General features: G+C 43.1%; 1 protein-coding gene across 1 annotated transcript in view; it reads left to right on the forward strand.

Moving 5' to 3' along the window:
• LOC8033054 overlaps positions 1-14,634 on the forward strand; it is a 47,065-nt gene that overhangs the window by 12,761 nt on the left and 19,670 nt on the right. The window contains exons 2-4 of the mRNA XM_040213913.2: positions 430-590; positions 662-756; positions 11,088-11,171. Of these exons, the coding sequence (XP_040069847.2) occupies positions 430-590; positions 662-756; positions 11,088-11,171 (340 nt within the window). The remainder of the gene's footprint in view (positions 1-429; positions 591-661; positions 757-11,087; positions 11,172-14,634) is intronic.

Raw genomic sequence — 14,634 nt, forward strand, 5'->3', positions numbered from 1 at the left:
ACGGACTGTAGAAAATAAAATACTAATATAGCTGAAATATTGCTCTTTTCAGATGCTTCTGTTGGAATAAGATCTTTTCAACAAATTTTTAGTTTTTTAATCCGATACACTGAGAAAGCAATAACAAATTGAGCAGAAAGTGTCAAGAACTTCTAATTTATTTTCTGAAAAGAAATAACTTTTGAATATCTTAGAGGAGCCATTTTTAGGGGGCGATGCTAGGCAACAGTTACATATTCCCTGTTTAAATAATTATGCAAAAACTGCAATTATATGATGATATATTATTTTTTTACATTTGCATGAGGTTGCGCGAGTGCTAAAAGGTCTGCATGCAGCAATGGAACTTGAATGTTCAAAGCAAAAACGTACTCAAAAGTGCACATAATACAATCGTATAGGTCAATAAACTCCAGTGTTCACTTACAGGCCCTCGAAAACACCGATAGAAAATTTTGGATGCTGTATCGAACATTAAGGAGAACGGACCGTGCTAACGAGTGCGTGTACACAGAAGTGAAAACACAAAAAACAGAAGACAATGCTTTCGAATTTGTGCAGGGATATATAAAGGAAGACGGAACCAATGTGTAAGATATTTATAGTTGCTAGATATCGATTAATATTATAAATATAAACACCAACTAATTTTTTCCTGTAGGGAAGAAACGTTATTGGCATTTCCTTATGTGACGGAGTCCGCAGGACACAAGAAACGTGAAAAAGAAAATGCAATGCTTGTAAAAAAAAAGGAAGGTAGGACATCATATTTCACATAAGATGTTTGTATTTGTAGAATTGTGATAAAAACTTTACCTTTGTTTTATATGAATATGTTGTATTCAATGAAAATCATGAAGAATAAACGCTAGTGTGTTGCCTTTGATTGGAAGGAATGGCGGCCACGCTATGTTAGATAAAATTCACTGATGAAGAAAAGAACAGTGGCCAGAAGGACGCAGTGTTTAGCGACACCGTTGATTTACAAGAAGTGCTGCGTCCGAGTAATCCTGTAGATAATCATGACACAATAACATGTGGTGATGAATTATATTGAAATACTGAAACGCGCGTTGATATACCTAAAACATTGGATACTGTCCATAGAAAACTAAAATGAGAGAGATACGTCGTATTGAATGGGATCATGAATATTTATTCCTATACGAAGCAATATAACGTAGTATAAGACACGCTATGCAGCGTGTCTTATATTACGTGTCACTAGTTGCGTACAGTACATACAAAGGCAACGCCAGGCAAGGGGAGAAATGGCAAGCACTAAGGAGGATGGGGAGGAGAACAGAAACCTCTTCTCTCTAACGTTCCTAGTGCTCTCTCTTTCTCCCCTCGCACTCCATTGCCCTCCTCTCCCGTCTCGTCTTCCTATGCTAGCCCTTTCTCTCTTCGCCTGGCGTTGCCTTCGCCTGCACTGCACACAACTAGCGACGCGGTGTATACAGCGCTGTTCTTAAATGCCCGTTTCCGTGTATAGCGGTTTCGGTTTAATCTCGCGCATTGCATTATGGGATGTCTAGGTGTGTAACGTTCCATAACGCAACACTGTGCGTTCAGTTTCCCCGCTAGATTTAGCGGAAAAATTGACGCCACATGACCTCTACGCCAATTCAGTTTCCCCGCTAAATTTGGTGGAGAATGAAATTGCTGTATATCGCCGTCGGTGTAACCGCGCGCTTTGCGTTATAGGACGTCACGGATCTATATACCAATTCGATTCCCCGCTAAATTTAGCGGGGAAACAGACTTGGTGTTGAAGTGATCTGACGCTAGTTTTGCTTATAATAGCGGCGAAACCGAATATGTGTAGAGGTCACGTGCCATAATTTTCCCCGCTAAATTTAGCGGGGAAACTGAATTGGTGTTGAGGTCACACGACGTCAATTTTCCTGCTAAATCTAGCGGGGAGACTGAATTTTTGTATAGGTCACTTGACACTAAGTTATCTGACGTCATTTTCCCGTCTAAATTTAGCGGGGAAACTAATTTGGTGTTGAGGCCACGTCGGGTTAATTTTCCAGCTAAACCAATAAACACCAGCAGAGCTGGTATTTAAACGAGCTAGCAATATTTCGAGGTAAAGTCAAAGTCTCAGTTACACGGTGCCCTCGCCATTATAAACATCCATCGTAGTACAGACACCCTGACTAGAATTCGAACCCGCTAACTGGGGATCTGTCTGGCGGTGTTTGCTGTTGAAGCCACCAAGGCCATTAAAATGTTTTTTTGCCTTTATTACATTATATTTACTTATTTATTTATTTATTGTACCCTCAGGGCCGGAGGGCATTACAGAGGGAAGTGGGTTACAAAAGGAAAATCACTAAAAAACAAAATGACAACTTAAGAATAGGAACACGTTAACTTTAACTGTAAAGTCCTGTAGAATAGAACGTCTTCCAAACCCAGTGGACTAATACGGGAATAATCTCGTACTAGAGTAGAGAGGCAAATAAAAACGCATCGCATTCTACGGAATGAGATACTAACCTTGCTACAATCGCCAGATACGAAATATTCAAAATGGCAAAGGAAAAAACCTGTAACAGCGATCTTCTTGACTGTATGTTTTGATCCTGCCAGGGGCAGGTGCCAAGTACACAATTTAGCTGACAATGCCCATAATAGTATACTCTCATTTCACAAACAGTCAACCGTATACGGTTCTCAAGCGCATGTTTCGCGATGTCGAGTAGGGCTGGGCGTCGATTTTAAATATTGACCCGATTAATCGCTACCCTTTAATCGATTAATCAATCGATTGCTTGGCTTCGGTCATTAGTATGCATAATATTTTTAAGAAGTAAAAATTACAGTTTTGCCTTTGCTTGATATATATTAAACAGCGTAATGTACGATTTCAAATTTTAAATAAACCTGGAACAGTGGTTAAGAATAGTCAAAAGACACACACACTTACGAATTACTACTTCAGCCGCAGAGGCAAAGAGGTTCGTTCATATTCTCCGGGAATGGCTACCTCCTCTGATTGATTACAATAGTCTCTGTTGCGCTAAACGCTAAATCGCACTGCGTTCAAGTGGCAGAGATACCTGTAACCTAATCAACTCATTTTGGAGTTATTAATCTCGCTCCTTCAGTTTGCATTAGGTCAAAATTTCACCTACATTTTTCCTTCATACACGTGTACTCGTCCAGGTCTGCGTGTTGGAAACTTGCCATTTTTACTGATTTAATCAAAATTTAACTCATTAAGCGGTTAAACATTGAAATGCGATTAAATCATTAACCGAATAATCGGTAGCTTAATCGAAGAGCCCCTCCCTAATACAGAGTGTCCCATCATATGCAGTTTTTTTAGAGCCCTGAGAAGAACCCTATACTTCTAAAAGTGTTTTTTGTAAAACGAATTTTCTTCCATTCCAGTCGCTTGCATAGCATATAACTTTCATAATCTGCCTTATCTCTCATAATCTTGCCGATGCACTTATCAGGTTTGTTTCTCGCGACCACCGCCAGGGTATTATTTCCGGCTTCTGGTTGGCCACATTCGAATTACTGAAACGACGCCCAGCCCGTTTTCGGCCAATGGTGTTTCCTCATTTGTCTCCTATACTTTCCAATGAATGGACAAACTCTCTACATATATGGCTCTGGTGTTCGGGAGACGCTGCCACAAATGGCTACATAGAAGGAACAACACGAAGGAGGGAAGAAAGTTAGATCGAAACTGAACTGAACATAACATTGACAAACCGATTTTCGCGGACCGTCCAAATTGGGATCGAAACGTTAGTGCCCTATTGGAAAACCCCAATATGAACAGCGTATTATGGATATTGGTAAACAATATCTTTTTATTGTATTGCAATACAATATAGACAGTGTATTGGAAAACATTACATTTATTGTATTGTATTACAATAAGGATTTGATATGGGATTCCAATACCCATAATACGCTGAAAATATTGAAATCCAATACCATATAAACCCTTATTGGATCCCCATGTGTCGTATGGGGATCCAATAAGGTTTTACGATTCCAATATACTCAGCGTATCATGGATATTGGAATCCAATATATTATATCGGCTACCAATAAAACTATATACGAGTTGGAATATCACGTTCAGCGCAACATTTCTCTGCAACACAGTCTCTTCTTGTGTGTATTTCTGATTGATAAATTTAAAAAATGTTGCTGTTGTCAAATTGTGAATAAAGAAGCAAAACACTGGACTTCTCCATACCAAATATATCTAACATATTCTTGAACTGGAGGATCTGGCATTTACTGCAAAAGAAAGTTAATTGTTTAGGACTCTCATTCAAAAACTTGGTGTTTGAAAACAGAATGTGAAATCCTCACCTTAATGAAAACAGCACCTGCTTGCTGTAGCCATATAGAAACTGCAAAATAAAAATTAGTGGTTAGTTTGCGACAAGTAGCAATCCTTCAACAAGCCGGATAGATTCAAAATTATGTCTGCGTTTGATTGTGGAAAAATAAGCTTCAATGCCACTGCCACAGGTCATTCTGAGCTCGGTCAATTAAATATACGTATCCGCTCGTCTGGCTTCACTATTCCTGCTTCGCACCTAACAAGATTACCTGGAATGCTCACCTTTGAGGAAAAGCGAACTGGTGCTTGCTTGCTTGTAGGCCGTCGAAACTAAAAGAGAGATTTGCGGCTAGTTGCGTCCAAGTAGCAGTTACTTTGAGTAGCCACGTAAAGTACACTAAGTCTGAAATATTCAAAATTACATGCGCGGGACATAGATATCCTCTTGCGACGTAACTGGGCACGTGCCAATGTCGCCCACTTGTATTACAGAAAAATAAGCTTCAATGCAGGAGCTCCCAGTCGTTCTGAGCTCCGTCAATTAAAAATGTTGTACCGGTCGTATGGCTTCAGTATTTCTGCTTCGGGAATCTGGAATTCTCACCTTTAAAGAAAAGCAAACTGGGACCTGCTGGCCCTTAGGCTGCGGAAACTGCCAGAAAGATCTGCGATTAGCTGCGTCCAAGTATCAATTTTTTGACCAGCCACCTACAGCACACTAAGCCGGATAAATTCAAAATTACATGTGCGTGACATAATATGCCTCTTGTGAAAAAACTGGGCACACGTTTTGTCGCCTACAGCAACACTGAAGCCAGACAGACAAGCGGTACGGCACCTTTAATTCACGGAGCTCAGAACGAGTAGGGACGCTTTCACTGAAGCTTGTTTTGCTGCAATACACACGTGTATTGCAGCAAAACAAGCTTTAGTGAAAGCGTCCCCAGTCGTTCTGTCAATTAAATATGCCGTACCGCTTGTCTGGCTTCAGTATTGCTGCTTCAGAGCAATCTAGAAAATCTAGAATCCTCACCTTTGAACGAGAACGAACAGGCGCCGGCTGGCTTGTGGGTCATGGAAACTGCAAGAGAGATTTGCGATTAGTTACGTCCAAGTAACAATTTTTTTGGGTAGCCACCTACAGCACACTCAAAATTGCATGCACGGGACACAGATCATTAATGCGACGGAACTCCCTTCGTCCTTGTTTTCTGTTAACTCTGCTCACCTTCACCACTCGCCTCCAATTTCTGCGCTACTTCTTTAATCTCGATTCCCTGGTTCCCAAAGGCCATGCCATGGCTTGCGCCAGTCACGGGTCTATCAGCTCTGCGACTGGCGCTATTGTGGCAAAGACGCCACAGCACCTGGCGCTTGATGTGCTCTTTCAATATTTTGAGCACGGCTCAAAACACGTGGATGGGTGTCTGGTATGCCGTTTGCTTATTTGCGGATCGTTCCGAATCAGAGGGTAGGTGCTTCTGTGACCTGGGCGCTTGCTCGGTGTTTTACGATAGTTGAAACCGAACTCTGCAGGAATCTTGAAACATAACAAACACAATGTGCACGCCAAAAGGCAGTGCAAATGAAACACCCACCATCTATCTATTTTCGTTTCTTGTCCGCAAGAAGCTGTCGTATATGTAGCCTCCCTTGCTTAAGCCGTTCCTCCCTAGTGTCCCGGTTGGGTCTCGTCCTGATGAATCGTCGGTGGAGACCTGAAAAGTGGTCAACATCAGATTAGACCTTTTTGAGACAGAACCATATACTTGCTGAGAGGAAGTACACCCAAACGAATCTCAGGCATGTCATTTATAGTGCGTTTTAAATTGAGACGCATGATGTAAAATGAGACGTCAATAGTGACGCACCCCTTTTGCGAACCCCAAATTTTGAAGGCCTTGTCCCCCTCGCTAGGGGGACAAGGCACATGAATCCCGGCATGTGGATGAAATTTTTACCTTAACATCCCGACTCAATGCCCATCCCTGAATGTTCGACCACCACACTTTTAGAAAAAATATATTTTTTTTTAGAAAACACCGAGTCATCTACCACCCCTACAAACGCCTGAACCAAGCATACTCGTACCGTGGCTTGTTTGCTCCGTGCCGCCCCCGAGTTAATTCGGGCTGACAATGTTTTTTTTTTTTTTTTTTTTTCAAATGGAACCCACATTCTTAGTTTTGGTTTGTCTTGTAGAATTGCAGGTGGATACTTCTATAAAACTTCCTCCCTATGCGCTTCTAAGTCAACATTTTTGCAATGGTTAACCCCCAGGCTTTGATTTTGCGCTCCTTGATGAATGCTAAAACTCATATAGGCGGGCAATAGCTCGCCTTGAAAATACTTGCTTTTGGTGGCCGAGAACAAACTCGTGTTCCTGATTGGCAGCCACTTGCTGCCAAGAATTGCTGCACATATCCTAAAGATTAGTCTAACACAGATGCTTTGGCCGGACAGAGACACAAAAGCCTGAAACAAGACCACTATAGGCTCCTTGCACTGACGTCACATCGCACACTTTTGAACACCAAGTAAAAGGAGGAGATGGAAGCTGCTTTTGTAAGAATTTTGAGTGACAGGTTAATCTTCTATAATCTTCTGGGAGGAGAATGGCGACGCCTGTGCAAATCCGGGAGGCACAAAGGAGGATCCTGATAAGAGGGGAGCTCCTTCTTCCCCTTTTCTCTGGAGGGCATCGGAAATGACGCCATGTGCAAGGAGCCTATACAAACAGAAAATAGAGTGTTTGTGAGGAATGAAACAAACTACTGAGATAGGCATCAATCACTCACCTTGAAAACACTTGCCATGCGCGGCAAAAAACAAACTTCTGGCCTTGATTGGCTGGTTCTTGCCACCAAGACCTGCATGTATAAGAAAGAACCCGGTCTTAATTAAACTTGGGTGCTTTTGCAGAAGAGAGACAACAAAATACTAGTGCAAGACCACTACACATAGGAAATGGCATCCAAAAGGAATGAAACACAAAACTGATATAGGTGGGCAATAGCTCACCTTGAAAATACTTGCTCTTAGTGGCCAAGAACAAACACGTGTTCCTGATTGGCAGCCATTTGCTGCAAAGAATACCTGCAGATATCCTAAAGAACCGAGTCTTAGTCTAACACAGATGCTTTGACCGGACAGAGACACAAAAGCCTGACACAAGACCACTATAAAGACAGGACATAGAGTGTCTGTGAAGAATGAAACGCACAACTCAGATGAGCGTCAATCACTCACCTTGAAAACACTTGCCATGCGCGGCAAAGAGCAAACTTCTGGCCTTGATTGGCTGGTGCTTGCCACCAAGACCTGCATGTATAAGAAAGAACCCGGTCATAGTAAAACTTGGGTGTTTTTGCAGAAGAGAGACAACAAAATACTAATGCAAGACCACTACACATAGGTTATGGCATTCAAGAGGAATGAAATACAAAGCTCATATAGGCGGGCAATAGCTCACCTTGAAAATACTTGCTCTCGGTGGCCGAGAACAAACTCGTGTTCTTGATTGGAAGCCATTTGCTGCGAAAAATACCTGTAGATATCCTAAAGAACCCAGTCTTAGTGTAACACAGATGCTTTGGCCGGACAGAATAATAAAACTCTTAGTCACCGTAAAATAGCGGATCTCGAGATACGCTGGCCATTCGATTGTGTGTCTTTTTACCCATCTTATTTTATTTATACATATATACGCGTATAAATAAAAACGCAATGATGACGACGTTGAGAGGATGACACACCGGGCAACGGCGGTGCCTCAATCTGAGCCCTGGTGCCTTGGAGGCGGCAGCTTCTACTTTGACTGGGCTACCTCCTTGGAGCCTGATGCATCGACCGCAGTGGACCCCAGTGAGTAACAGCGCCATAATGTTCCGAAGGCTCCTTCATGCGCCGATCGAACGGTGTGCCAGATCCCCCAGCTCGATTCTCACCCGCCCAACCCGCCTCCACAAAATCTGGACTTCTGCGAATCGTACTGCCATCCTCCCCAATACAAACAATCCATGTCGTCGTCATTATCCACGTATGTACTGATGACATTATCATGTTCTCTAGACGCGGCACCGCGGGCCTTCATGGTACGAGCTGGTGCCTTTCCGCGGTGCCGCGGCTCTCCAGAGCCAAATAAATAAAGTCTAAAGACTAAAGACAAAATTCTTTGCTGATCAACAGTCGGTAGCGCCTAAAAAAAAAAAAAAGAACAGTACTGTTTCCCCGTTTATAGATTACAAATTCCAAAACTACACCATACCAGTGGCGCACATCAGTGAAATAACATAACACCGCTTTGGCGGCTCCGAAAACATCAAATACACATCCTCTATTTCCCTCCAACTTAAATTGGACAATAAAAGTTGGTCCTCAAGAACGCTGAGCCGCTACATCTTCGGGAATTGGCGGAGAACGCGTCCACGAAAATAAGAGAGCGCGAGATAGCAAAGAGAGCATTGGCTTAACCGAACTGAATATGACTTTAAGCAAATCGCGATTACCGCAAGCTGGCAAGATGTGCTACGAAGAATTTATCCAGAAAAAAGATTAACGTTCATAATCGTAAACTAACCATGTCTTGTGTTCGAAAAGAGGCACTCTGATGAAACAAATACGTGGTTGCAGTAATGGTATGCGTTTAATGTTTTATATAGTGCTTTTCACGACAGCTAGTGGCGCTGTCATAATCGCAGTACCGTAGCCCGCAGAGAACGGTCTACGAAAGCACTTTTTTGAGTCTCCGCTATGCGTCTATTAGCGCGCCTCGTAGCGGGTAGCGGATAGTGTTGCGGAAAGGCCAAAACGATCTACGAAAAATCCCTATTGTCTCTTTAAGACCACGAAGTATACTTGTGGACAGAGTCTACCATAACGTGGAAGTGGATACAAGGTCAAAGTCACCGTTGGGAGACATTTGTTGCCAATGGAGTGAGCGAGATCCAAAACAACACGCCTACAGCTTGCTAAACATTCTGCCCGCGTAAATGAAACCCGGCAGACTGCCTAACAAGAGGACTCTCCGCGTCAAACCTAGAGTCAAACAAACTGTGGTGGACTGGTCCTTCTGGGCTCAAGAAACCGTCACCCGAATGGCCACAGGCGCATCCCGAACGAGACGACCTAGACGAAATGAAACACAATGACATCAAAACCAATATACTACAAGTAACAACTACCGTAGACGATCCTGTTCTTTACTTGCAACGCTACAGCGACCTCTCAAAGGTCCTACGCGTCACTGCTTGGATTCACCGTTTCAAAGAAAACACTGGCGTACTGAAGGAGTCGTCTAACTACCTTTCAACGGCAGAACTAAAAAAGGCGGAACAATACTAGATAAAGGTCACAAAAAAAAAAAAGAATTCTTGGAAGAACTTCAAAACCTACGAAATGGAAGGCCACTGAACAAGTCATCGAAACTAAAATATTTGACACCTTTCATAGATGACATTGGAGTTTCACGCGTAGGCGGTTGGCTCAACAACTAAACGCGTCAGAAGGCCTTAAACACCCGCTGTCATACTCCCCAACGCACATCGCTTCACCGGGTTGCTTATATGTAGCGCACATCAGCGGGTGCTTCACGGAGGAGTAGCAGAGACTTTAACTGAATTGCGGGATTGCCTCTGTACCCCGCAGAAAAGCGCGCTTGACGAGGCAGTTGTGGCTGGTTTAATTTGAAATAAAATGATTGGACACGTTTTCATTTTCAATATTTCTTTCCAGGAGCATGGTTGCGCTATAAGCACGCGGAATTCTACGGCCCTAGAAAATTTAACCAAGATCATGCGCGGTGTTCACTCGAAAACGTAACGCACAACTAAATTCAGTCGGAGCACGTCATTTTTAGCGTACGCTATACTATTGCCTATTGCGTACGTAAGACCCAGCAACGCTATACTAAAACTGTCTAATAACCAAGATATTGCGTTGACGAAAGCTCGTGCATGATACCATTTGTTTTAGTCTTTTGCTTTCGAACAGTTACTGCTGCAGACGCTGTCACGGGTTGCGCGTGGAACGCCATTCCCTGCATTCTCCTTGAGGCTTGGGTAATTAAGCTATAGCTCTATTCAGCAATTCAGTAGATTAGTTGTGAATAGGTACAATTTTAAAGATCAGTAGACTTTCAGGTAGATAATAAAGGTTTCTCAAAGGTTTGCCGCTGTGCGACCCGCGTCGGCCATGTCTACGCTCGCACCGCCCTCTCATTGTCGTCGTTCCAAGCGCTTGCGTGCCTAGTTTCCTTTGCTTGCGCCCTCCCGGGGTAGTGGTCCCGTCGCGCGTGTCTACTTTCCATCGGGTGGCGGTCCTGTCGCGCGTGTCTAGTCCCCTCCGGCTCCTCGGGGTGGCGATAGTCGTCCACGCGAAATAATGACCACCGATCAAGACAACAATAAATATGTGTGCGCACCTTTCGTCACGATGACCACCGATCAAGACCATAAAAATGTTCGTACCTTTGTTCAGTATTCATTATTCTGTGTCACATCTGTGTCCTGTACTAAACAGCTCCTCTGGTAATCCACTTTCACAGAGTGGAATGGCTCACGATTTTTTTATCAAATAAATATCTACTGTTACCACTCTTCTACCAGCATTCTTTTTGTGTATAGCAGAATAAAGATAACACAAAATATGAATATTAAATTTTTCATTTGCTTTATAATTTAAAATATCTACCGCGTAATGGCTCCACATTATATCAAAGATCAGCGATGTTCTCAGTTGTAATAACTTGGTTATATTTCTTTAGATGCTCAAAATGGAAAACGATACCAGCTCATTTACTCTGACTTTAAGTGTTGCGACATATTAAGAGTCTTGGACGAGGAAAATGGTAAGTGAGAACGGTGCATTGTACTTAGGATGCATACTTTCCCGTTATAACGAAAAAAAAGGTAAACATCGGGCGGTTTCGAAAATAATAATGACTTAAAACCGAAAATACAAGTTTTTGTATATTTTCGTACTAGCAGCCTTTCTTTTTTCACCGAAAAAGTTCGATGTAGACATTCGTCATGCTCAATCGAAGGCAAGTAAATTAGGATTGTTTCGCGCAGCATCTCTAATGACCTGCAGTTCATGGATGACTTGTTCCGGTTTAGCGTGCAGATAGTTAATCCTTGCGTCGAGCTGAAGCTGCCAGAGGAATTTGTTCAACATGAAAGCCTATACAACCTTATTGTGCACGATGAATGTAAGATAAGTGACCTGAAAGCTGAGGTCGTATGCATGCATATACTACAACAATGAAGTGTGAAGAACATTGTGTATCAGATGTAAAAAAAGTCAACCATTTCTTTTCGCGATTTTTCCCATCAAAAAAAGCCATTTAAGCGCCTGCACAAGAAAATTTACCGAAAGACACCGGTATTTTGGAAATAAGTAAACACCGAAAAATATCCGCCGATTTTTAACATAAATAAACACCGGAGAGTGTACGGCCTAATTATACCTCATTCTCTAAAATTCTGCACATCAACTTGAAGGAACAAAAACAAAAAAGAAACAAAACAAAAACAACATAAACCTACAAAAAGTTAAAAACACTGCAAACTCATAGAATATATGTTATATTTCAGGAGGTCAATAACTGAAGTGGTTGTTTCGACTTCTATAGTTTGTTCTTTCCTGTTGAGGCAACTTCGACCGTTGCAATTTCGGGCCTTAAAGCTTTAGGTAATTTAATCACGAAAGTAGCTCGCCGTTTGGATTCAGGAATTCATCTTTTCCGAGGTACCCAGTGGCGTACCAACTTGTTTGTGAGGGGGGGGGGGGGGAGAAACAAGACCCCCCCCCCCCCCAGGGCCGGGGGGCGGTGCCCTTGGGTATTCCGTGGGCCTCGCCGGCCAGCGTTTGCCCTGCCCAGTGGCGGATGTTTCAGGGGAAGGGGGAGGGGGGGGGGAGCAATACACATGCCTTGTCCACCACTCTGAGAACTGGGAGGGGGGGGGGAGGCCAGGTGCCCCCCTTGCCCCCCCGGTTGGTACGCCCATGGAGGTACTTTTTATCATCCCGATGCCCATTGCGCCCTACGCACATATTCTACAAGTCTCATTTGTTTATTCTACAGAGTAGTCAAGTGGAGTTTCGGTTGCCCTTTAATATTTGCTGGTTTAAGCAGCTCATCTCTAATCAAAACAATGCGCCTCGCAAGTGGGATCATTTTTGTTTTCTGCGCATGAGAAAGGAAGTAGCGGTGACGTCAGAACGCCGAGCCCTGATTGGTTGATCGCGACCCCCTATCTCAGCGTCGTCTGCTCCTTTGCAACGTCGTCTGCTTGCAACGTCGTCTGCGTCTGTCTTACTTTTCCTGCGACTCTCGGAAGTGCAGGTCTCTACAAGCGAGCTCGACTTCGCCTTTCAGAGAGGGCAGACGAAATAACTCGAGCTTTACGTTGTTTTTGTCTAACAACTAGCAGAAGCGCATCAAGGAGAGAAGTCAAAGGACTCACAGGTGAGGTGTCCCGAGGGGCCGAGGTTTCTTTGCTAAGAACCGAGAGTGAGCGTGTTAGTGTCCGCAAGTTCCTTCCCAAATACTTTTTCCCTCCTCTCGTGTGCGGCGAGACTCCTCACTCGGCGGGTTGGCGCAGTTCACGTCTGCTTTATGTCTGCTAGTCAAAGTGATGGCTGCTTTACCTTTCCTGCGTCGGTCGGAGATTCACCGCCTTTTCACCGGCGAGAGTCACCGCTGCTTTGGAAAACAAAGAGATGACAAGAAAAAGAGATTGACCTCTTAATCTAAAATTGAGGTCAGGAATCAAAGTATAATACGCGAAGGGTTCACAAGGGTTCACAAGGGTCGCGCGGGCATATTCCATTTAGTATGCCAGCCGGTCGTGGGCAGACAGTCTTGGCCAAGGACCGTCGGAGCACCGCTGCGCCGAGTAGGAGTGCCTGCTAGGCCTATCTGCCGAGCTCGCTTGTTCGGAGTCAGTGGAATCGTGGCCGTTGGTGCATTTAACGGGTGTTTGTGGATCCAGTGTTCTTGTTAGTCGTGGTTTATTTCAAGTACTTTTTACTTTTTTTCTTGCTGCTTGTTGTCGGGACGCGTGAGAAGAGCGCGTACAAAAATGAACGTCCGTTGGTCGTCGCGATCGAGTAACTGAGCGACGCTGTCGGCCATGCTGATTTGATCGTAAGTAGTACGTAAGACAACTTGCAACGTCGTCTGCTCGCAACGACGTTGCGAGCGGACGACGTTGCAAAGAAGCAGACGATACTCAGATAGGGGGTCGCGATTAGCCAATTGTGGCTCGGTGTTCTGACGTCACCCCTACCCCCTGCGCAAGAGCAGACGTACTTGCCTTCCGCATTCTTTGGACATGTTGCCCAAGTGTTACAATAGTAATATGCTTCAAAATGTTCTGCTTTTTTTAATTTTTAATGCGGTTAAGTCTTCAAGTTTCTTAACAACCTCTTCACGTTATATTAAAGGTTTTAGTAACGCTAAATAACAACTGTACTAACCGGAAATCGCGGTGTAGGCAGAGTTTGGCTGGTCTTCACTTGGCGTCACTTCTCTTTTTCGTCATTGAGAGTCCTGTTCCCAAAGGCAGCAAATTCTTCTTAAGCTTTTGTGTTTTCATGACTTTTTTAAATGTACCCAGATAGTTTCGCTTTCTGAGACACCTGTTATAAATATATACTCTTGCGCTGATTGATAGTCATGGTTATTTTTAGTTGAATTCGACCAAGCTTGTCCCGGGCATGTTGGGCCTTCAATTTCGTTCGAAATAACGATGTATCATCGCTCGAGTCATAGAGAACTAGGGATGTCGCGAACCACGCTAGGTTCGATTTCGAAAGGTTTTGATATTTTCAAAGTGAAGTGAGGTTCGAATTCGCAAAATTTCAATATTTTCGTATAAACCGAGCTTCGAATTCAAAAAGTTCGAAGATTTCACGGTTCCTAAAATTTCGGGTTTGAATATTTCAAATATTTTTTTACTTGACGTTCAATAAATCTGAAGATTTCGAACTTTCCTTCGCTTGAAATTCGAGATATTCGAAAATTTCGAAAATCTGGGATTTTAAATTCGAAAATTCGAAGATTGCGAAATTATTTGGATATAAAATCGAAAAATTCGAACGATTCGAAGTTTTATAGAGATAAAGTTCAAAAAATCTAAGATTTCGAACTTCTATCTACATAAAGTTCGAAAAGTTCGAAGGTTTCGATTCTCTTTTAACGATACTTTCGAAAAAAAATTTCGAAGATTTTTAATTTCTTTTAGGTCCAAGTTTGCAAAGTTCGAAGTCCGGTTTTCATGTTCCTCCAGAGTTTCAGTTTCAAATAA

This window comes from Ixodes scapularis, unplaced genomic scaffold (assembly GCF_016920785.2).
Source record: "Ixodes scapularis isolate PalLabHiFi unplaced genomic scaffold, ASM1692078v2 PGA_scaffold5__190_contigs__length_132052651, whole genome shotgun sequence".
NCBI classification, from domain to species: domain Eukaryota; kingdom Metazoa; phylum Arthropoda; class Arachnida; order Ixodida; family Ixodidae; genus Ixodes; species Ixodes scapularis.